This window comes from Phoenix dactylifera, unplaced genomic scaffold (assembly GCF_009389715.1).
Source record: "Phoenix dactylifera cultivar Barhee BC4 unplaced genomic scaffold, palm_55x_up_171113_PBpolish2nd_filt_p 000957F, whole genome shotgun sequence".
Lineage (NCBI taxonomy): Eukaryota > Viridiplantae > Streptophyta > Magnoliopsida > Arecales > Arecaceae > Phoenix > Phoenix dactylifera.
The window spans coordinates 46,826-70,147 of record NW_024068315.1 but is presented as its reverse complement, the minus strand read 5'-3'; the positions used below and the strand labels follow the sequence as shown (position 1 = coordinate 70,147).

General features: G+C 38.9%; 1 protein-coding gene and 1 long non-coding RNA gene across 2 annotated transcripts; one reads left to right on the top strand and one right to left on the bottom strand.

The window, feature by feature from the left end:
- Nucleotides 1-4,182: 4,182 nt before the first annotated feature.
- Nucleotides 4,183-9,379, bottom strand: LOC120107682. The gene is made up of 2 exons (XR_005509363.1): nucleotides 9,063-9,379; nucleotides 4,183-8,947 (listed from the first exon to the last, which is right to left on the bottom strand). It is a non-coding gene; the product is annotated as an uncharacterized LOC120107682 (long non-coding RNA).
- Nucleotides 9,380-9,484: 105 nt separating this feature from the next.
- On the top strand, nucleotides 9,485-12,392 carry LOC103722583 (alpha-amylase isozyme 3D-like). Its single transcript, XM_008813186.4, has 4 exons — nucleotides 9,485-9,596; nucleotides 9,677-9,809; nucleotides 10,869-11,674; nucleotides 11,951-12,392. The coding sequence occupies exons 1-4, from the start codon at nucleotides 9,507-9,509 to the stop codon at nucleotides 12,200-12,202; spliced, it is 1,281 nt and encodes a 426-aa protein (XP_008811408.2). The 5' UTR covers nucleotides 9,485-9,506; the 3' UTR covers nucleotides 12,203-12,392.
- Nucleotides 12,393-23,322: the final 10,930 nt, after the last annotated feature.

The window sequence follows — 23,322 nt, the reverse complement described above, 5'->3', positions numbered from 1 at the left end:
GAGATTTGAGTATTTGTCATACCCATTCCACATTTTGGCTTATGTCCAATTCTGTGTCATTTGTATGAGTTATTATGTCTAGGCTTCTCTAATCTTGCCCGGTTGCGTTGATATCATAGTTATAGGAATCTTATACGTTAGTTTCTGATGCCAATCTGGAAACTCATGTAGTGGTTGTTTTAAGCTTTTGTCTAAAATTTTAAGCTCTAATGTTAATATTGCACATGGAGTTAGAAGCCCTATCCCATTATCATTTTCTAGGATCATTTATTACCATACTCTTGTACTTGGAATTGCCACCAAGTACGCAGCTACTGACTCTGAATTAACATTAGCTATCCTTCTTCACTTCTGTTCCAGATTTTCACCAGTCCAGACATTATTGTTTCACTCATGGAATGCCGTACCGGCCCGGAACGGATAAAAAACCGGTATTTTCCGGTTTTTTATCCGAACCGGCCGGTACGGGTGCGTACCGGCCGGTTCGGGCCCGTACCGGCCGGTTCGGGCCCGTACCGGCCGGTTCGGGCCCGTACCGGCCGGTTCGGGCCCGTACCGGCCGGTACGGGCCTCGTACCGGTGCGAACCGGCCGGTTCGCACCGGTACGATTTTTTTTTTTTTTTAAAGAACCACAGCGCCGCGCGCTGTAGTTTTTGAAACCACCGGTACCGGCCGGTACGGACCGGACCGGACCGGTACCGTACCAGTCCGGCCGGCCACCGGTACGCCGACCGGTACCGGTACGGCGGACCTTGGTTTCACTTATATTATTTTTCAAGTTTCTAATTTTTTACTTTTTTAGATTGAATTATTAGTTTGATTATATTCCTTAGGTTGCCTGTGGTACACAAAATTTATATGCTACAAAATATCATGTACTTAGATCCATTTTGTGCAGTTATTGTTTAACCCAAGATTTATCAATCACTTTTTATTGAGTCCAGAATGGCATCCACAAGCAACATTGTAAATAAACCTTTTGATGACACCTTGGCTACCTACCTATCAACTCATCCTTGTTCTTATTGCTGCATACATTTATCGTACTGTCCATTCCCTTTGTCTAATAAAGTGCTTAACATGCCTGATGCATTGCACCTCCACACGAAGTGATGCGATAGCCTATATTCTGTACATTATATCACAGCATTATCTGTGCTTTTACTCATATTATGGATAGATTGTATGTTACATAGTGTACATGAACTTGATATATGGACCTCCTTTGAAGGGTGTCATAGTGTATTGATACTAATATAAAGAAAATATATAACCTGATCATCACTTTTTTCAATTTTAAATACCAAATGTTTGAAAGTCTATTGCTTATCCAAAAATAATACACCTAAAACCATCTATACACTTTTTATCAAATAGTACTCCAAATCAATGTTTAAAACCTAGAATGTTTGTTGAACTGTAAAAGAGACATAGTCATGGATAAGTAGTTCAAACATCAGGTCAACCTAAATGAATCCATGATCTAATGATGATCTAATAAATATATTACTTATTTATATAAAAATTCTAGATAAATTATAGTATATGCACAAAATTATGGAAAAGTAGAAATCGATATTTTTATGAAGACTATTACCATGTTATGAATTAACTGTATTTAAAGAATGCACTAGAAGAATAAAGAAAACTGAAACTACAAGATGGTATGGATTGGTTCCATAGAGTTGATGTCCATAGAGACATTTAAGAGAATGTGAGAAGACGAGAGGGAGTGAATAAGCCACAATAGGTAGAAAGAGTGTGGTTAGATATGGATGGGGGCAGGGGAGGGAGATAGGGGGTTCTAGGGAGAGCAGATGAGTGGAGAGAGACATGAAGGATTTGGGGAGGGAGAGATAGGGGTTATAGATAAAGAGGTTATGGAGAGTGAGGGGCAAAGGAGGAAGAGGGGATTTTTCCTTCTGATGGCATTGAGATCTAGCTGCTATTTGGGCAATAGCAATAGCAATGGTGAGGGAGGGACAGCCAAGAGGGACACCAGGGTGGACAAGGTAAGATTAGGGGAAAAGAATGGAGGAGGGTGGGATGGGACTTTAAGGAAGTGTGTTTGTGTGAAAGAGAGAGGAATGCTGATGCTTTCAGGGCTCCAGCTGCTGCCAGCTTCTAGTGTCCGTTGATAGCATGAACCAGAAGAGGAAGACTTAGAGACTTTAAGAGAAAGAGAGAGAAAGAGAGACTCAACTTGCCTTCTAGTATCAGGCATTAGTCATTTGCCATCATCCATTGCTCGACGGTCTCTGGTGCTGTTGAGGAAGTGGAGGGAGAGAAATTTAGGCTCCGTTTGGGGGAGCTTTGGAGGGCCAAAAAGCACTTTCTGGCCCGAAAAAGGATGTTTGGTAAAAATTTCGGAAAAACTGTTTTAGCTTTCTTAGAAAGCTAAAAACAACTTTTTGGGAGAAGTTCCATTATGGAGCTTTCCGAAAAAGCTATTTTGAGCTTTGTTGGAAAGCTGTTTTTTTGACCAAAATACCCATAATAAAATATATCAGTTAGATACTTTGTCCCTTTATAAACCTAAAAATCTACTGGAGTCCTAACAAAAGACCCTAGCTGTGGATCAGACTCTTTTCTGTGCAAGAAAAGGTATTCTTGTTTCCTATTATTGTATTATACTATAAATATAATATTATATTACATTATATTATAATACATTAATATGTTATGTTAAATAATTTAATATTACATTATATTAGGAAAAATTAATGTACGCTAATAATTATAATATTTTGTACCTTTATTATTGTATTATACTATAAATATAATATTATATTACGTTATATCATAATATATTGATATGTTATGTTAAATAATTTAATATTATATTAAATTATTATGCTATAGTATACAATATTATATTACTATATTATAATAATATTATATTACATTACAATAATATTATATTATATCATATATTTGTGTATTAATATATGTTATATTTTATTATGCTCTGTTGTAAAATAATATGCAATGTCCTTTATCATAATTTTGTCATACAAAAATACTTTCTCAATTTGTTTACCAAACACATGCTAAAGTGCCACAGCACTTTAGAAATGTAGTTACCAAACAACAAACAACTTTTTATAAAAGCTCTACTTCAGAAAGCTCTACTTCTAACGGCTCTACTTTTAAAAGCTCTACTGCCAACATCTCTCCCAAACAGGGCCTTAGTCTATCCATTTGGGACGATATCATTTCTCAGTCCCTTGATTTGAACTAAACTTTAATGTGTTTGAAAGCTGGCTGGTTCAAGAGGGTAGGAACGGACGACCAAAAAAGGATTAGGTTCAAGAGGAGGTTTTAACTGAAGGTTGTGATCTCATCAATGGGAAGTTGTTGTTGGGGGAATCATAATACTTCTCATGGAGGGTGGGTGTTTGATAATACATTAAAGAAAAGGCCTTATGCTGAAGAATTATGATATAACTAATTGAGACAGGATCAATACATGAGTGTGATATCACCAAAAGAGTGGCTTGAATACGTGCTCAGCCTCTGCTTAAAAATAAAAAAAAGATCCAGGTTTTGGATTAGTGCTGGTGGAAGTTGAACTTCCCCCCAGCTCAACCATATTTTAACATTGTAGCTAAATCTGGCTTTACATATACACAAGATGTGCATCAATACATGGTGGAATCTTGTTATTTTTGAAACCTTCATTATATTAATTGATTGACTATATTTGTTATGCTTTCTTAAAGAAACCTACACATATTGTGAACTTTTTTGTTGGGAAGAAATGCTAGAAATATTTCCTCATGGCTGATACAATACTGCAACTACTTACAGGAAGCATCTTGCAAGTAATTAAGTAGTACCACAATATAATGGGTATTGTGGTCATAGAATATTGTATCCAGGCAGACAAAACCAAGACAAGTGGATTATTGCTCCAGACATATATTCCTATTGATTAATATTTCCAAGGAGTTTTGGCCACTCTGCGCAACCGCCATTCAGTGATTCTGCTTGGTCAATCACGATTTTTTTAGCTGCACCAGTAGAGCATGTTGGTGACATTTGCTTGGTTTACAGCATGTTTATGTTTCTGTTAGTGGTATTGTCTGCCATTGATTATTAATTTTTTTCCATGTCCGCCTTTGCACTAATAATATGAATGTGTCAGTAACCTTAATCTTTATTTTGTTAACTTATGTATATAAGTTTTAATTTAACTATTCAAATTGTTTTCCAACTTGTGGTCTAGTTTTTGCATTTATTTCAATTTCTGAATCTGTAAATTGAAGCAGATTGTTCCTGAATATCAAACTTGGGACAATCCTCATAACAAGCCTTTTTTTTTTTTTGCAACTTAATCTCATGTTGGTCAAGGTGAACTGTTGGAAAATTGTGTTCTTGTTCTTCACTTCCTCTTGCAACTTCTAGCCCTTTTCACCCCTTGCTGCTATAAAGCCTTATCCAGGAAAAGAAGTGTAACTACCAAACTCCATTTGTAATCCTTATCATCATACCCACCGACTTAGGAAGTTTTCTGCCAGTACGTGGATAAGTAGGGCAAGACTGCTGTATGCCACTATTGCATGCCTGGTGTAGTCCGAAAAACCTTCATCAGACCAAGATGATCAGTCAAGACTGATGCCAACCTGAGAGAGTTCTCAACATTTAAGGTGTTGGTCTATATCAGTTTTATTATTTTTATTTTTTGTTGTTGTTTTCTTTTATTTTTGTCCACCAACAAAGATTATTGTCATCCTAAGATATGATGCTCTGTGATTGACTGGATGCTTGATTCAGATGTGAGGCAAGATTTGCATCTGATCAATCTCTCTCTCTCTCTCTCTCTCTCTCTCTCTCTCTCTCTCTTTCAACCCCTCCTATATCTATTTTTCTTTTTTTAAAGAACCAAGATCAGCAAAACTGGTTCTACGTCAGTTGTTCAGTGGTACGGTATTGTACCATACTGACTCGTGGTGTATGACAAAGAGGAGTTGGAGAGGGAGAAGGAAAGAGAAAAAGAGAGAGAGGAAGGGAGACGAAGGGAGAGAGAGATGCGTAAAGGGAGAGAAAGGGCTTTTGAGCCCCTTCTAATCTAGCTCTGTAAAAAAAAACAAAGTCCTTAATTTCGAAATGAAACAGGGACACTTGATTTAAAAGATTTTTTTTAAAAAAAGGTTGGAGCCTATATTTCAAAACTTCGCCCTCATAACATAGCACTCGAGGAGAGAGGGCTTAAAGGCCCGCCCCCGCCCCCGCCCCCGCCCCTCCCTCTCCCTTGCCTATCCTCCCTTTGTCTCTCTTCCTCTCTTTCCTTCTCCCTCTTTTCTTCTCTAGTGTCTCGAATTGAGAAGCGGAATCATGCCGGTATGCCCTCGAAATGGAACAGTATGCTCCAAAATGGACGGTTCGGGGTGGTACATAGAATTGTCTTGAAATTTTTGGTTGAGGATGAATCTAGGTCTCTTCACAAGATTTTACCAACTTTACCTGTTCACACCTGACTCATGCTTGCTTATTATTAATAAGGGGTTATGCATAAAAGTTTTGTGATTTCCAGATTTTCCAACTACTAAATTTCTTAGATATCATGCATTATCTCATACTAAGCTTTAAATCTATTTTACCATAGTTGTGTCGTAGTGTTAGCTGCTGGGTTTCATTTCCTTCTTGTCCTTAATTCCATGCTGGTGTGGACGTTTTTCATTTGGTGGCCCTGCCCAAAACTGTGTCCAGATGGGGTTATGTGGTTTGGAATGAATTGTGGTGCTTGTTTCCTAGTGAACTCAGTCTATGCTTTGTGGTTTGGAATAAAGTATGGATGTAGATTCGGATGACTTTCTTTGGCTCTTCTAATTTTGTTTTTGTTTGTGATTTGTACTGAAACCATGATACTGTGCTTGATCAGATTATGGCCGTGGCCGGATTGTGATTGCTGGTTTGGGCTGGATTTTGGTGGCATAAATTCAGATTATGATTTGTGCTCTCTCTTTAGTTCACTAAGTTCTGACTTTGATCAATAGAGTGTCAGAATAATTGGTGGTGGATTGAAATGGACTATGATTTTTATGTCTCATGGTGCATGCTTGGTGGTTCGGCTGGCTTATGAACAGAAGAGGGATTGCCTCATTCCAATGGCCATGGATCTATTTCTTACTTTGGTTGTTTGTTGACAATCATCATGATAGTTGTCTCATGGAATGGTAGGGGTTCAGGAGCTGCGGAAAAGAGAAGGGCCATTAGAGACTTGTTTACTTCCTCAAGTTGTGATATCTTGTTGATTTAGGAGTCCAAGTCTCATCTCCTTCTTCTAAATTTCTTGGCTCTTTGGGAGATCCAAGGATCAATAGAGGACACATTTGTGTTCCTGTGTTTTGAAGATGTTCTCCCTTACTGTTATTCTGTCTTGCCCAGATTTGAGTTTGAATCTCATTATTATCGCTGTGTATGGCCCCAATGAAAAATCACAAAAAGATCGTTTCTTCCAAGAGCTTTTGGACTTAAAAGAGTTTCTAACCCTGGCCCTTGGTTAATTGGTGATGATTTAATGTCTGAAGGACAACTTTTTTTTATGGACTTCATCTCCTTTCTAAATTTTGTGGACCTTGTTTTGAAAGGAAGGAGTTTTACCTGGAGCGATGGAAGTGAGCTTGCTTCTTTGCCCCGATTGGATTGTTTTCTTATCTCTCCGGAATCGGAGGATATTTTTCCAGCCTCTACTCAAAAAGCTTTGCTGAGTTGCCACTTCTGACCATGTGTTGATCTCTCTTGATTGTAATGTTAATTTCAAGGGATCGAAAATCTTTAGATTTGATACGTGGTGGCTAAAAGAACCTGATCTAGATGTTGTAAAAGCCAATTGGCCACCCATTAGAGATTGTCGTAATTCTGCAGAGGGATGGGTTGCTAACCTAAGAAGGCTCAGAGGAGCACTCGAGTCATGGTCTGCTTCCAAGAGAATTTCGAGTAGAGAATTAAAAGAGAAGTTGTTGCATGACATGGACCTTCTTGACAAAAAAGAGAAAAGAGTTGATCTCTCTCCAGATGAATTGACCATCGGCATGTCTTAAAGCAATCTTTGGAGGAGTTGTACCAGGAGGAGGATTTGTACCGGAAGCATAGGTCTAAGGGTACTTGGCTCAAGGAAGGAGATAGAAACACAGCTTTCTTCCATAAAGTGGCTTCTGAAAGGAAGAGGAGAAACCAGTTGGTGCCCCTTATCGATGATGGTATTGAGCTTGTTGACTAGAAGTTATCGCCCTTAATCTTCATGCTTTCTTTAAGAGCCTCTTTGGCACCTCTTATATCCTGTAGTTCTCTATTGATTGAAATAGACTTTATGGCAATGCTTCGGTGAACCTAGAACATTTGGAAGCTAAATTTATTTTTGGAAGAAATTAGAGTTGTGTTGTATTCTCCTTCAATGGCCTTAAGGCTTTGGGTCTTGATGGGTTCACATTTTCTTTCTTCCAAAGGTATTGGGACCTCTTAAAAGAGGACCTACTGGTGCTGTTGGAAGATTCTCACAGCCAATGGCCTTAAGGCTTTGGGTCTTGATGAGTTCACATTTTCTTTCTTCCAAAGGTATTGAGACCTCTTAAAGGAGGACCTACTGGTGCTGTTGGACGATTCTCACAGCCAATGGCCTTAAGGCTTTGGGTCTTGATGTGTTCACATTTTCTTTCTTCCAAAGGTATTGGGACCTCTTAAAGGAGGACCTACTGGTGCTGTTGGAAGATTCTCACAGAGGCACCCTTGAGCTTGATAGGTTGAATTTTGCTTTTATTTCTCTTATCCCAAAAAAGGATGGTCTACTAACAGCTGGTGATTTGAGACCCATCAATCTTCTTAGTAGCCTCAACAAAATTATTTCGAAGATCGTCGCGAGGCAGCTTGCCATCTTTGACCCCCTGCTCATTGATGAGTCGCAATCAACATTCGTAAGAGGCCAAATCATTGTGGAGAATTTTCTTAGTGCTCATGAGATGCTTGCATTTTGCAGGAGGGTGGTTTAGAGAGGAGTGTTGGGCAATTTGGATTTCAAAAAAGCTTTTCATAAGATTAATTGGGATTTCCTTTTTACAGTGCTTAAGGCTAGGGGTTTTGCTAGTAAATGGGTTTCTTGGATCCAAGGCCTTCTAACTTCTGCATCAGTGGTTATTCTTGTGAATGAAGTCCAAGGAATTGGATCAAATGCAAGCAAGGTTTGAGGCAAGGCGAGCCACTCTCACCTTCTCTTTTTATTTTAATGTTTTAGCCAGATTGCTCATGTAGGATGGAGCACTTGGCTTAATTGAAGGCATTGGCAGTATCAATGAATTTAGAGGGATCAAAAGCTTGAATTTCGTAGATGACACCCTGCTTTTCTGTGCTGGAAAGAAGGAAAGTATGCTTGCTGCCAAAGCGATTTTTGTAGCTTTTGAAGGTGCTTCGGGTTTGAGAATTAACTTTCACAAGAGCTCTATTCTGTGCTTAAATATGGGGGAGGAGCAAGCAGCAAGGCTTGCTTGATGGATAAACTGCATGAAAGGCTCTCTTCCTTTTGTCTACTTGGGACTTCCTTTGTGTGATAAAAAGCTTCCAAAGCATTGTTGGCTGCCCCTGATCAAAAAATATAATTTGATGATGGCCTCTTGGAAAGGAAGGCTCCTCTCCTGGGGAGGTAATAGTGGAGGAGATCAGATCAAAAGAAATTAAGGTATAAGAGCTGGACATTAATTGACTACTGCCTTATGTTGGGAAATCTGAAAGAAAAGAAATGTAAGAACTTTTCTCAAGAGAAAGATCATTTGTACCGGCCAAAGTTGGGAACATTTATACCACAAGAAGATGATTGACTTGCACCAAAATCTGTGGACAGCTTTATCTTCACTGCCCATGAGACCGCCTTGATGTTTGTTGTTCTTCAGTCCTAGATCTTCTACCTTGTTTTGATGTTCATCACCCTTCCACTCTTTTGTACATAGTACTCTTTTCCGAATAAAATTAGGGGAAAGTGTCTTACTTCCTCCGATTCACATAAAAAAAAAGAGAAATCCACCATTTCTACAAATACTGCAAATATGAAAAAAAAAACTACACTGACCTTCGAAAGGGTGAGAACACAGTAGTTGCAAAATATCCGATTTTATTTGTATCTCGTAGCAAAAGCTGTGTGGCCGGTCCTGTTATATCCTTGCCACAAACGGGACCTACTCTATCTTCATTGAAGTATTCATCGTGTTGATCCAATTGTCACGCCGTCGCAAAGCTAAATGTTCTGTCCGGATAAGTTTGCCATCTCTTTCTCGCGTGCCCAGTGGCCAAGAACGTTTCTAAATGCGCCAAAAACTTCAAACTCCTTTCACACTCAATCCGCCTTGCCCGATACGCTGCATAGATTAAAACAGACAAAAGAAGAGGAAGCAAAACAGAAGACGCTGCGTAAATTAGAAGTCATTCCTGGGGGCCACGTAGGTCAGTCCTCCGTGACGCCTGGTGACTCTGTCTCCTTTTAATCCAATGGAAGAAGAGAGGAAAAGGGGAAGAGATGGGAAGGCCTTTGGATCCATTGTTCTTAGCACTGGTGCTGGTGCTGTCTCTTGCACCCAACTGGGCTGCTGCTCAAATCCTCTTTCAGGTAAAGACTCGCACATATGCATGGTTTTCATATAATCATAGAGTGAAGTCGTGCATCTTCTGATGAAGGAAGGCATGCAGGGTTTTAACTGGGAGTCATGGAAGAAAGAAGGGGGATGGTATAACTTTCTGAAGGGCCAAGTGTCTGACATTGCCAATGCTGGGGTTACGCATGTCTGGCTCCCTCCACCCTCGCATTCGGCATCCGAACAAGGTTTGTGGTGCTCAAGTCCATCATTACTTTGTTACTCTGGTCTTCTACATGGAAGCAATTCATAAATTAACAATGATATAGAGCCAGCACAAAGGAGATGAATCTTGCTTATGAAACTGGTTTATCATATAAGTAATCTTTATTGGGGAAGTGAAGTCATGTGCCGAACAAAAATATCTGTTTTATGAATGAGGATTTAGTACAAATTTTATGCGAGGTTACGTTGTTATTGTATTTTTTTTTTTTTCCATAAATTATGTTAAAATCACCACTTATCCCAAAAGTTTAAACTAATAGGATGAAATAGATTTATTTATATATTTTATATTTTCTTACACTCTCCCTCGCGTGTGGGCCGAACTTTTCTTTAATGGGAGAACCCAACATATGAAATTTTCAATAATGGGATTAAAAAGTGCGGAGACAGAATTCAAACTCGGAACCTCTGCTCTGATACCATGTTAGAATCGCCACTTGTTCAAACTCAGGACCTCTGCACTCTTTAACCCCATTATTAAAAATTTCACATGTTGGACTCACCCATTAAAGGAAAGTCCGGCCCACATGTGAAGAATAGTGTAAGAAAATATAAAATATATAAATAAATCTACCTAATTCTATTAGCTTAAGCTTTTGGGACAAGTTCTCTAAATGATTTGTTTTTTTAGTTTTGTGCTTGTTGGTTCAAAGTGGTTAGAGTATTGATCATATGGGTGCTGTTTGATAAACACTCTTTGAACATGGTTATGATTGCATCCGAGTCGTGTGGTCTAATGTTTCCAGTCCACCTGAAAAAGAATGTTATATGTTGAAGTACGCCGAAGAATCAGCATGGGAGTATTGTTTGTTACTAAGCTAAGGTTGGAAATTGCCTTATTAGACATCTGATAACATAAAATATTTTGACTGCTTGCTTACTATTAGCATACACTAATACACAGTGCAATTTCAAAGTTATGTACAGAGAATGATTAACCTTCTTAGACGATCGATTACAGACTTTATAGCTTGATACCAAGGTATTGCTAATACAATGTACTTGTAAATTTTTCTACTCAGGTTATTTGCCAGGAAGGTTGTATGATCTGAATGTATCGAAATATGGGAACCGAGGCGAGCTGAAGTCACTGATCAGTGAATTCCATGAAAAAGGAATCAAATGCATTGCTGACATTGTCATCAATCACAGATGCGCAGATAAAAAAGATGGGAGAGGCGTATACTGTATCTTTGAAGGCGGGACGCCTGATGACCGCCTCGACTGGGGCCCGACCATGATCTGCAGTGACGACACCAAATACTCCGATGGCACCGGCCACCCTGACACTGGCCTTGGCTTCGATGCGGCTCCGGACATCGACCACCTCAACCCAAGGGTCCAACGTGAGCTCTCGGATTGGATGAATTGGCTCAAGAGTGACATCGGTTTCGATGGATGGCGACTTGATTTTGCCAGAGGATACTCATCAGACATTGCCAAGATTTATGTAGATCAAACCACACCGAGTTTTGTGGTTGCAGAGATTTGGAGCTCTTTAGCTTATGGAAACGATGGCAAGCCAGCTTATGACCAAAATGCTCACCGCCAAGAGCTAGTTAATTGGGTTCAAACAGTAGGCAGTCCAGCGACAGCTTTTGATTTCACCACCAAGGGAATACTGCAAGCAGCAGTGCAGGGGGAGCTGTGGAGGATGCGTGATTCCAAGGGAGAGGCATCTGGGATGATTGGATGGTGGCCAGAGAAGACGGTCACATTCGTCGACAACCATGATACTGGTTCAACGCAGAGGCAATGGCCTTTTCCTTCTGATAAGGTCATGCAAGGCTATGTTTACATTCTCACACACCCAGGGATTCCCAGCATCGTAAGTTCTAATTTTAACCACTTTTTTCAGTGCATGCTATATCACATTTTGATCACTTCAATCTAATTAATGATCTAGTCTATCTACCTCTTTTCTTGGCACTAATTCTATACTAAACATGAAATCTTGAAGAAGTAACAAGACAAGTACTGGTGAGCAATTTTTTTCAGTCAATCAAATAAAGAAAATTTTGAGCAAACTTGATCTCCGATGTTCTTATAAAAGAATACAGTGATGCAACTCTTTAACTAAACTATTTTTTATCATGTTCTGCAGTTCTATGATCACTTGTTTGATTGGGGTTTGAAGAAGCCGATCGGTGAGTTGGCAGCAATCAGGTCCAGGAATGGGATTCATCCAGGTAGCTCATTGCGCATCATGGTTTCCGACAGTGATCTCTATGTGGCGGCAATTGATGAGAAGATTATTGCAAAGATTGGACCAAGATATGATGTCGGGAACATTGTTCCTTCGAACTACCACATTGTTGCCTCTGGTAATGACTACTGTGTATGGGAGAAGAAGTGATTACGATGGTTTTAGGGAGTATAATAGTATGATTGTCAAGAACTGCTTCTGAATTAGAAAAGCTATACTCCCTAATAGGAAGCCATATTTTATAGTAGTTCGGTCGGCTGACCTTATTCAGCCTTTACATTTGCCTTAGTAGCATGTTTTTGCACTTCAATAAAGGATGGGCTACTATTAAATATCTATATTTCTCACTGAACATCTTAAGTTAATTGCAAAGATTTCAGTAAATATTCAAGATGTATCCAGTACATAGTCGATGTGAAACTAAACACATCTGCATGGGTCTTCTCATTCTGCCTCGCATTTAAGCCCTAATATCATCATCGGGCTAAGAACCTAAGTCTATTCAAATCCAATCACAAACACCACGATCAGCCTATGTCGTCAATCCAAATAGGCCTTTGTTATCTTGTTCCTTAGTCCACATGAGCTATAGACCAAGTCCACTATAATATCATTTGCACCAACTTACGAACTCACCTAAAAAAATTAGCCAGAAAATATTATTTAGATTTTTTGATCCTACCCAATGCAAAACCAGTTAGATTAAACTGGTATATACTGGTTTGTTGAAGAAGGCTTTCCTTTACCTATTTTAGAAGAGTTGTAAAGGAACAAGAAAAAGCAAAAATGAAGCCATGATAAAATATTCTAGCTACTTCGAGGACACTAGAACCTCCAATGAGAACACCAAAGTGCTGAGAAAAGATAAGCATGCCTTGTCATTATTATCTTTCCCTTTACATAGGCCACAATACAACAGAAATTTCCAATAAAATAGAAAAAATCTTAATAGCTAGTTGACTAATTCAACTCAACTACAAATCAGGAAATAGTTAGCATGAATATCTAGAAATAAGGAAGATTTAAACAGAAAACAACATAAATTATTCAGAATCCTAATGGCTAGGAAGTCTTGAATGTAACAGCTCCTCCCTCCATAAATTTCGCCCTCGTCCTGAAGGGTCATGTTTGGAAATTGTTCTTTGAGGAAGTCTCGATCTTCCCAGGTTACATCAGCAGAACATAAGCTTTTCCAATGAATCAAACTTCATGCTTCCTTTTTGTAACTCGACAATCAAGAACAACCTGCAGTATTGGAATAATCTTTTCTTCCTCCATTCTCACCAAAGGTAGTTGAGGTTGGACAAAAACTTTTTCTCCAGTTTTGTTCTTGAGAAGAGAGGCATGTAACTCTGTGTGGATACGTCCAACATCTCCTACTCGTACATGATAGGCATGTCCATACCTCTATATGGTAAATCTTGAATCTTACTCATACAGACAAATAGGTCATGTAATCAATGAATACACATGCGCTTGGGAGCTCTAAACTAGAAGTCCATTAGGGCCAAGATGGAGATATTAAACCAAAAATACAAGAAAAGGTTGAACATGATGTATTGTTATACCTTATGCTCATTTAGTTACACCTGATCAATCAAGTCTCAATTCCTCAAGAGATCCATGCTCAACCCCTCTCTAACTTCACATGTATATGCAATTATATCCAACCTTATTAGAATGATATAATTGGCTAGCCAATAAATACAAGTAAGTAGTAGAATTCCAAATTTGTATTCCTTTCACCCTAATGCTACTTGGCTCTGATTTGATTTCTTTCTTCGTAATGCCCCTTTAGGCCAAAACACTCATGACGAAAAGAAAATATACTGGAGTAGCTAACACCAACTCATCAGTTTATTGTTTAGTCAAAAGTTACATGATGTAGCGTTGAGATTAAACTTATGATCTCTAGGACTAACACATAGGTAGTGTTAAGCACATGCAATATGAACTGCATGTTACAGTGGAGATTTTCTATTTTATAGAGTGGATTTCTTTACATAGAACACCATATGGGTCATAGTTAGTTGCATTTCAAGTGTCTAAATTGAATCGTTCATTTACTCACTCCCAATAGTACCAAATGAAGTTTTCTCACCGTATTTTATTTTAGCTTCATGGATGGTAGGGTGACATCCATGTCAGCTCTTAACTACATAAAGAGCCTCATCTTGGTCTTCAAAGATTTGAGCTAAATATGCTCTCTTCACTATAGCTCAACAATATCTCATCCTACTCACATTAAGGTGCTAAAGGTGATTGGTCGTGTCAGTGAGCCAATCTTAGCCAATCGACATCCATATCTTATTATGCCAGTTGTAAGTCATAGAGCTTGCCATAAACATAATTAAATGAAATAGCAGCATCAAATAACTATGATTGAATAATCTCATCAATCATACAAATGGCAAATGAGTTATCCAACAATGTATTTTGTTACATATTGGTCAACTACACAAATACAATCACATTCAGTCCTAATGTTTTAGCTTGTGTCACATACAAGCCCCTAGCAATAAGTATGGTGAGTGGATCTGCAACCAATTGGCTTGTAGAAACATGCTTAAGGACTACTTATTTCTATGCCATAAGTTAAAATGGTATCTCACTTGTATGTATTTGGTTCTACCATAATATTTTTGGTCCTTTGCAACCAGTGCGGCCATACTATCACATAGATCATCACAGGATCTGTTGCATATGTGACAATTTGTAGATGCTACAAGAACCATGTCAATCAAACAGCTTTCTATTTTGTTGAAGAGCATGCTATGTACTTAGCCTCCATAGTAGTGCCATTACTAAGCAAAAATGCATATCCTGATATCTATTTATGCTCATCTAGGTCACTTCCCCAGTCATCATCACTATAGCCTGCTAGGTGCCAATCCTTACTCTGATAACATAGCATATAATTCGTTGCTCCTCTGAGATACCTAAATTTCCTCTTGGTTGTCTTCCAATAGTCCTCTGCTAAAGAGTAATGTGATTATAAAACAAAATGTTAAGAAACTTATGCAAATAGAAAAGAAAAACTCATAACTCGAACACATTAAAATATGAAGATTCACATCACCATTACAAACTTCATAGGCACTTAATGGCTCGACTTAATTAGTTCCCATCCTTGCTAATTAATTTTCTCCTCACATCCTTTCCTCCTTTACTTACAGTAGTCAGCAATCAATTGCCATCACCCAAAGGCGAAAACCCCAATTCCTCACTGGAATTATTTGATAGCACTTCTTTCGATCATGATACATCTCTGCCCAAGTTTGTATTCATTCACCTATTGTTGTCTACCACCATATCTTGTAAGAATTCTGCTCATCCCTTATTTTTCATATATTAAATTATGAAGAATAATATCATTCTAATTAAATTTTATAATTTTACTTATTTTAAATGAGCATGATAAAATCTTTGGTCTTCCCTATATAGAAATTTTGATTTTGTTTCAGTGTAGACTGTGTAGTCCTGTAGATTAAGTCTGTAAAATTTTATTCTATAGTGTTTCAGGGATCGTAGAATGGTATAATTGATACTTCACTACACCAGTCACCACTCCATTTTTCGGTCCAGGTTCCGCTGGGGGGCAAGTGGTGGGATGATACACGAGGCCTGCCTGCCACCCTTGTGACCCCAATATACCACATTAATTAATACCCGACTATCACGGGGGATTGAGAAATAGACCGGTGTTGAGAAGCAGCACTCAATTGACAAAACTAGTGCAATAAGCAATAATGACACATAATAATGCATCCCTTTTTGGTGATGCTGCTTGACCTACCCCATAATGTACCCAATATGAGCAACAAACTTTCTCCGTATACCATAAACAGGACTAGAAGGTTTATTTAGAGCTTTATTGTCCATTTTACTTAAGGGTGGCAAAATATGACCCGACCCGCCAATCCGACCCGTGTTCGACCCACCATAAATAGATTTGGTTTGGCTTAAATAGGTTCGGATCATAAACAGGTTGACCCGTGTGGAGTGATTGATTAAAACCCCGTTTGATTTTGATGAGCTCAAAGCATTTGAGTATATCGTGTGATTACTAATGAATTCAATTGAGTGTTTCAGTGAAAATCCTGCTCAAGTGTTTCTAGACATGGTTTACAGTATTTTGGATAAGTTAAGAAGTCTGCTGAACCAATGTCTGAGACTCGAGTCGACTCCCGAGTTTCACGAGTCGACTCCAAGCGTATCAAGGTCACTGGCACGAGCTCGAGTCGACTCCTAATCAGTATGAGTCGACTCCGACTGAAAACAGACAGAAGGATAGAAGAGCAGTCTTTCAGATCTGAGATTCGAGTCGACTCCAGTGGAACGCGAGTCGACTCCCAGCGGTGCACAAAGAAAAAGTCAGAGAGTGTTTTATGGACTCTGAGATTCGAGTCGACTCCAGTGGAACGCGAGTCGACTCCCAGCGGTGCACAAAGAAAAAGTCAGAGAGTGTTTTATGGACTCTGAGATTCGAGTCGACTCCCGCATTACGCGAGTCGACTCCAAGATTGTGCGACCATCAACAGAGAAAACCATGTTACTGCCACTGAGATTCGAGTCGACTCCCAGACAGCTCGAGTCGACACCAAGACAAGCTTCACGTCAAAAGGCAGAAGACCAACTTTCGGAAACTGAGAGCCGAGTCGACTCCAAGGAAGTTCGAGTCGACTCCAAGACTGGATGAGCCAAAAGACAGAGAATCGGGAGTTCGGGCTCTGAGATTCGAGTCGACTCCCAGGACAGTCGAGTCGACTCGAGAGGGCAAAATTCAAATTTGTATCCACGGTCTACAGAGGAAAAGCCGACTCCAAAATTGCCAGGTCAGCGCCAGAAGTTGGCGAGTCGACTCCGGGCCAAGACGAGTCGACTCCCAGTCGTGACGGCAACTTTAATTCAAACTTGGAACAGTTGCCGAGTCGACTCCTGAAAAGCTTGAGTCGACTCCCGCTACAGCCGAGTCGACTCCTGATCGCGCGAGTCGACTCCAACCCACCAACGGTCACATTGTCAGGCTGCGCAGAGTGTGCAGAACGGCCAGAAAAAGTGGAGTAACGGCTAGTTTCCGTGGGGGTTGGCTTAAATAGCCACAGAAGACTGTAGCAAAACAGAGAACATACATTCCACTCCAAGCATTCAAGTCTTCAAGCTTTGCAAGTGCTCTTCAACGAGAAAAAGGGGAGATCAGCATTTACTGCGCCACCAACTTCTCCCCAGCATTCAAAGCTTCCTCCTCCTACATTCAAGTCGATCACTCATCCAAGAGGAGACCAGAGTCAAGAAGCCATTCCTCTACTTAAGCTTAAAAGCGTTTGAGGGCTTCTAAACTCATCCTTGAATATATTGTTTCATACCTGCTTTTGAGAAGCTTATTTTCTGTTTTCTTTCTACTACGTGTATTTACTTGGTTCAATCGGGGGATTGAATCAAGGGGATAAAGGTTAGTTGGTGAGCCAGTTTTAAAACCAACGTGTGAAAGGGTTTGATTGTGAGCCCGGGAAAACAATCGGGGTTGGTTCTAGTCGGTGAGCCTGGGAAAACCGACCGAGTTCGTTGTTAGCTCGTAAAACAACAAGTTTGGTTGTGAGCTTGCAAAACAACCGGCTGTAATCCAAGGGGGTTATAGTGTATTCCCAAGAGAAACTTGGGGAGTGGACGTAGGAGCAAGGGATAGCTCCGAACCACTATAAAACTTGTGTTTGTGATTGATTGTCTCTTCCTCTTCTCATTTCATATTGCTCACAGCACATAGTAATTAATTAAATAACTTGGCATAGTTTTTAAATTATCCAAATTGTTTTAAAACCCAATTCACCCCCCCCCTCTTGGGTTGTCTATCTGGGCAACAAGTGGTATCAGAGCCAAAAACTCTTCCACTCAAGAGTTAAAAGATCAAAATGACAACCCCATTTGGATCTTCTCACATTGAGGGTCAGTCCACCCAAAGACCCCCTTTCTTCAATGGATCCGACTACTCATACTGGAAGGCTAGGATGAAAATATTCATCCAAGCCCAAGACTATGAGATGTGGACCATTGTTGTAAATGGCCCATACATCCCATCCATATATATAGATGGTGTCAAGGTACCCAAACTAGAAACGGATTGGGATGAACATGACATGAGGAAGGCACAATTAAACTCTAAAGCAATGAATGTCTTCTATTGTGCCTTAGACCGTAATGAATTCAATAGGATTTCAACTTGTAATTCAGCAAAAGAAATTTGGGACAGACTTGAAGTGACCCATGAGGGCACGAATCAAGTCAAGGAATCCAAAATAAACATCTTGGTTCATAAATATGAACTATTTAAAATGGATTCAAATGAAACTATCACATCCATGTTCACTAGGTTTACTGATATTGTCAATGGCCTAAAAAGCCTTGGCAAGAACTATACTAACAGTGAGCTTGTCAGGAAAATCCTTCGATGTCTACCGAGGTTGTGGGAAGCTAAAGTGACAGCGATCCAAGAAGCTAAAGACTTGAACAAGCTTCCACTTGAGGAGCTCCTTGGATCCCTGATGACTCACGAACTCACCATGAAACAACACGAGGAAGAGTCTTCCCATAAGAAAAAGGTAATAGCTTTAAAATCTACTTCTTCTAACAAGGACTTATCTTGCAGCAGCAGCAGTGAAGAAGAAGAAGATGAGGAAGATGGTGGTGAGGCTCTTCTTGTGCGCAAATTCAAGAAATTCATCAACCACAAGAAGTCCTATCATCAAAGGAGAGGGCCCTCAAATTTCTACCGGAAGGACAAAGGTAAGGAAAGAGAAAACGAGGGGATTGGATGTTACGAGTGCAAGAAGCCGGGTCACATAAGAGCTGAATGCCCCTTACTGAAGAAGGGGAGTAAGTACAAGAAGAAGAAAGCTCTTGTCACTACACTATCCGACTCCGACTCATCATCCTCCTCTTCTGACGAGGAACAAGAAGAAAAGGCCAATTTCTGCTTCATGGCCAACGAAGACGAGGTAACTTCCGATACGCATCCTGATTTTTCTTTTGATGAACTTTATGATGCGTTCAATGAATTAATGATTGAGTATAAGAATATAAATGTTAAAAACAGAGAACTAAAAGTAACTAATCAAACTTATATTCATAAGCATGATTCATTAATTAAGGATAAAGATAATCTTACCAAAGAAAATCTAGAACTTAAGACAAGCAATCAACTTTTAATTAAGAAGACTAACACCTTAACTAAAGATAATGAAAAACTAACTAAGGAACTTTCAAACCATAAACAAGTCTTAAACAAGGATCTAACAAAAGAACTAAATGATTTAAAAACAGAAAATCAAACATTAACTAAAGAACTTAACAAATACAAACCCTTAGTTGAAAAATTTACATATAGTTCAGAAAAGTTAAACATGATACTAAATAGTCAACGTGCAGTATTTAATAAAGCAGGCTTAGGGTACAAACCAAGGAATAAGCAAAAACTTCTTAGTAATTTCTTTGTTAAAGCTGGGGAAACAAAAACTAAGAAAATCACCTGTTTCTGTTGTGGAAATATAGGACATAAAGCAAATACATGTGACTATAGGAAAAGGAAAACTAAAAGAAAAATTAAAAGGGTATGGGTTCCAAAAGGAACCAACTTGACTAACCATGAAGGACCCAAGAAAACTTGGGTACCTAAGATGACATGATTTGCTTGTGTAGGAGTGTCTTGCAGCCAAGGTCAACAAAAATTGCTGGTATTTGGATAGTGGCTGCTCAAGGCACATGACGGGTGATAAAGACCAATTTTTCACCCTTGAAGCTAAGAAGGGAGGTGTTGTGACGTTTGGAGACAACAACCAAGGTCACATCATTGGCATTGGTAAAGTTCAAATCACCCCTTCTACTTTTATAGATAATGTTAGATATGTTGATGGTCTTAAACATAACTTGTTAAGCATTAGTCAATTATGTGATAAAGGATATGATGTTATGTTTAAACCATCACTATGTATTATAACAAATCCTAATGATAATAGTTTGGTCTTTAAAGGGATTAGACGTGGAAATGTATATGTTGTAGACCTAGAAGATCTTGCAAAACATAACCAATGTCTAGTTGTAAATGAAACCAAAGAAAATGATGCTAGTTGGTTATGGCACCGTAAGTTAGGTCATGCAAGCATGGACACAATAACTAAACTAGTTAAAAGAGACTCCGTGATAGGTTTGCCAAAATTAAAATTTGAAAAGAACAAAATCTGTGAAGCATGTCAATTTGGCAAACAATCTAGGAATTCTTTTAAATCCATAAAATGTGTCTCTACCTCTAGGCCTCTAGAATTATTACATATGGACTTATTTGGTCCTACTAGAACAACAAGCCTAGGTGGAAATAAATATGGTCTAGTTATAGTAGATGATTACTCTAGGTACACATGGGTCATGTTTCTAGCGCATAAGGATCAAGCATTTTCTATGTTTAAGAAGTTCCACAAGGAAGTAACAAATGCTAGAGAATCCTCAGTTATAGCTATTAGAAGTGACCATGGTACCGAATTCGAAAATCAATTATTTGATGAATTTTGTAGCAAAAAGGGGATAACCCATAATTTCTCAGCACCTAGGACACCACAGCAAAATGGAGTTGTTGAAAGGAAAAATAGAACACTAGAGGAAATGGCTAGAACGATGTTATGTGAAAGTAACCTCCCTAAGTATTTTTGGGGAGAAGCCATTAATACTTCTTGCCATATATTAAATAGAGTTCTATTAAGACCCATCATAAAGAAAACACCATATGAACTGTGGAAAAACAGAAAACCAAAGGTTAACTATTTTCATGTTTTTGGATGTAGGTGTTTTGTACATAATAATGGGAAAGATAATCTAGGGAAATTTGACCCTAAATCTGATGAAGGAATATTCCTAGGTTATTCTACAACTAGTAAAGCCTATAGAATCTTTAATAAAAGAACTCTAGTTATAGAAGAATCCATACATGTTGTTTTTGATGACTCTAGTGACATCTCATCTAGTAAGAAGGTTAATTTTGATGATGATATTGAAATACTTGAAGAAAAGATAGATGAGATGGGATTACGAGATGATAATCAAAAGTTGATTGAAGGAGAATCATCAAACCAAGAGCCTATAGTGGATCATGGGCTAACTAAAGCTTGGAGGTATGCTCACGGGCATCCTAAGGAACTAATTCTAGATGATCCATCACAACCGGTTAGGACTAGAGCATCCCTTAGGAATATGAATAATCATCTAGCCTTTGTTTCACACTTTGAGCCCAAACATATAGAAGAAGCCGAAAATGATGTAAATTGGATAAATGCAATGCAAGAAGAACTAAACCAATTTACCAGAAACAAAGTGTGGGATCTAGTAGAGAGACCTTCTGAATATCCAATTATTGGTACAAAATGGATATATAAAAATAAGCTAGATGAAAATGGAATTGTTATACGGAATAAGGCTAGACTAGTAGCAAAGGGTTATAATCAAGAAGAAGGTATAGACTTTGATGAAACCTTTGCTCCCGTAGCTAGACTTGAGGCTATTAGACTATTATTAGCATATGCATGCTCTAAAGATTTCAAACTATTTCAAATGGATGTAAAGAGTGCATTTTTAAATGGGTATATTAATGAGGAGGTGTATGTAGAACAACCTCCTGGTTTCGAAAATCATCAATACCCTAATCATGTGTATAAACTAAACAAAGCACTTTATGGGTTAAAACAAGCACCTAGAGCATGGTATGAGAGACTTAGTAAATTCCTATTAGAACATGAATTCTCTAGGGGAAATGTAGACACAACATTATTTCTGAAAAGACAAAATAAGGATATGTTGTTAGTACAGATTTATGTTGATGATATCATTTTCGGTGCCACTAACAATCGCCTCTGCGAAGAATTTGCTGATTTGATGCAGAGTGAGTTTGAAATGAGCATGATGGGAGAACTGAACTACTTCCTCGGGCTTCAAATCAAACAATCTGAAGAAGGCATCTTCATCAATCAAGCAAAATATATCAAGGAGATGCTCAAGAAGTTTGATATGGAGGGAAACAAATCAATCAGCACCCCCATGAGCTCATCATGTAAGTTAGACCAAGATGAATCAGGTAAATCCGTCGATCAAAAACTTTATAGAGGTATGATAGGTTCTTTACTGTATCTTACTGCAAGTAGACCTGATATTATGTTTAGTGTGTGCATGTGTGCTAGATATCAGGCTAATCCTAAAGAATCACACCTAGCTGCAGTTAAAAGAATCTTTAAATACTTAATAGGAACTAAGAACATAGGACTGTGGTACTCTAAAGAATCTAGCCTAAACTTAATAGGGTACACAGATTCAGACTTCGCTGGATGTAAACTTGATAGAAAAAGTACCAGCGGGTCTTGTCAATTTCTAGGAGAAAACCTAATCTCATGGTTTAGCAAGAAACAAAACTCGGTTGCATTATCCACTGCAGAAGCTGAATATGTTGCAGCCGGGAGTTGTTGTGCTCAAATCTTATGGATTAAACAACAATTAGAAGATTATGGCATTAAACAAGATGAAATCCCCATTAATTGTGATAACACAAGTGCCATAAATCTAACTAAAAATCCAATTCAACACTCAAGAACTAAACACATTGAGATAAGACATCACTTCATAAGAGATCATGTATTGAATGGTGATGTGTCACTCCACTTTGTGTGTACTGATAATCAATTAGCAGATATTTTCACAAAACCCCTAAGTGAAGAGAGATTTAGTGTGCTTAGAAGGGGATTAGGAGTGATTGATCCATCCTAGTGGGAGTTACCACTAGATTAATTGATTTTAATGATGAGAATGAGGTTAAAAGAGAGTTTCTATTCAATGATCATCATATCAGTCCTTAATTAGGTGATTTTCCCTCATTTGGCGCGATTATAGCAAGAGTTTTAAGTGCGTGCCAAGGTTAGAGACGACTCGAGTAAGTTTCAGAGCCGGCTCCTAAGGGGGAGTCGACTCGCGCATTTGCGGGAGTCGACTCGCAAAGCTGGCAGCAAAAGGGGAGTCGACTCGCGCATATTCTGGAGTCGACTCGAGGTCGAGTCGACTCGCGACTCAGGGGAGTCGACTCGCAGTCGGGATCCGACTTTTTAACCCTAGGTTTGTCGTTTCGCAAACACTTTTCCTCAAGCCGCCACTGTTCACAAAGCCCTAGAGCCGACTCCTAGGTCATCCCCGATCGTCTCCAAGCCTTTTTCCCGTCGATTCTTCGCCGGACATTGAGTTTCCATCCG

Coding starts and splice junctions, on each gene's coding strand:
- LOC103722583 (XM_008813186.4), top strand. CDS start 9,507: ATGGGAAGGCCTTTGGATCCATTGTTCTTAGCACTGGTGCTGGTGCTG. Junction 9,597..9,676: donor CTGCTCAAATCCTCTTTCAG/GTAAAGACTCGC, acceptor GAAGGCATGCAG/GGTTTTAACTGGGAGTCATG. Junction 11,675..11,950: donor ACCCAGGGATTCCCAGCATC/GTAAGTTCTAAT, acceptor CATGTTCTGCAG/TTCTATGATCACTTGTTTGA.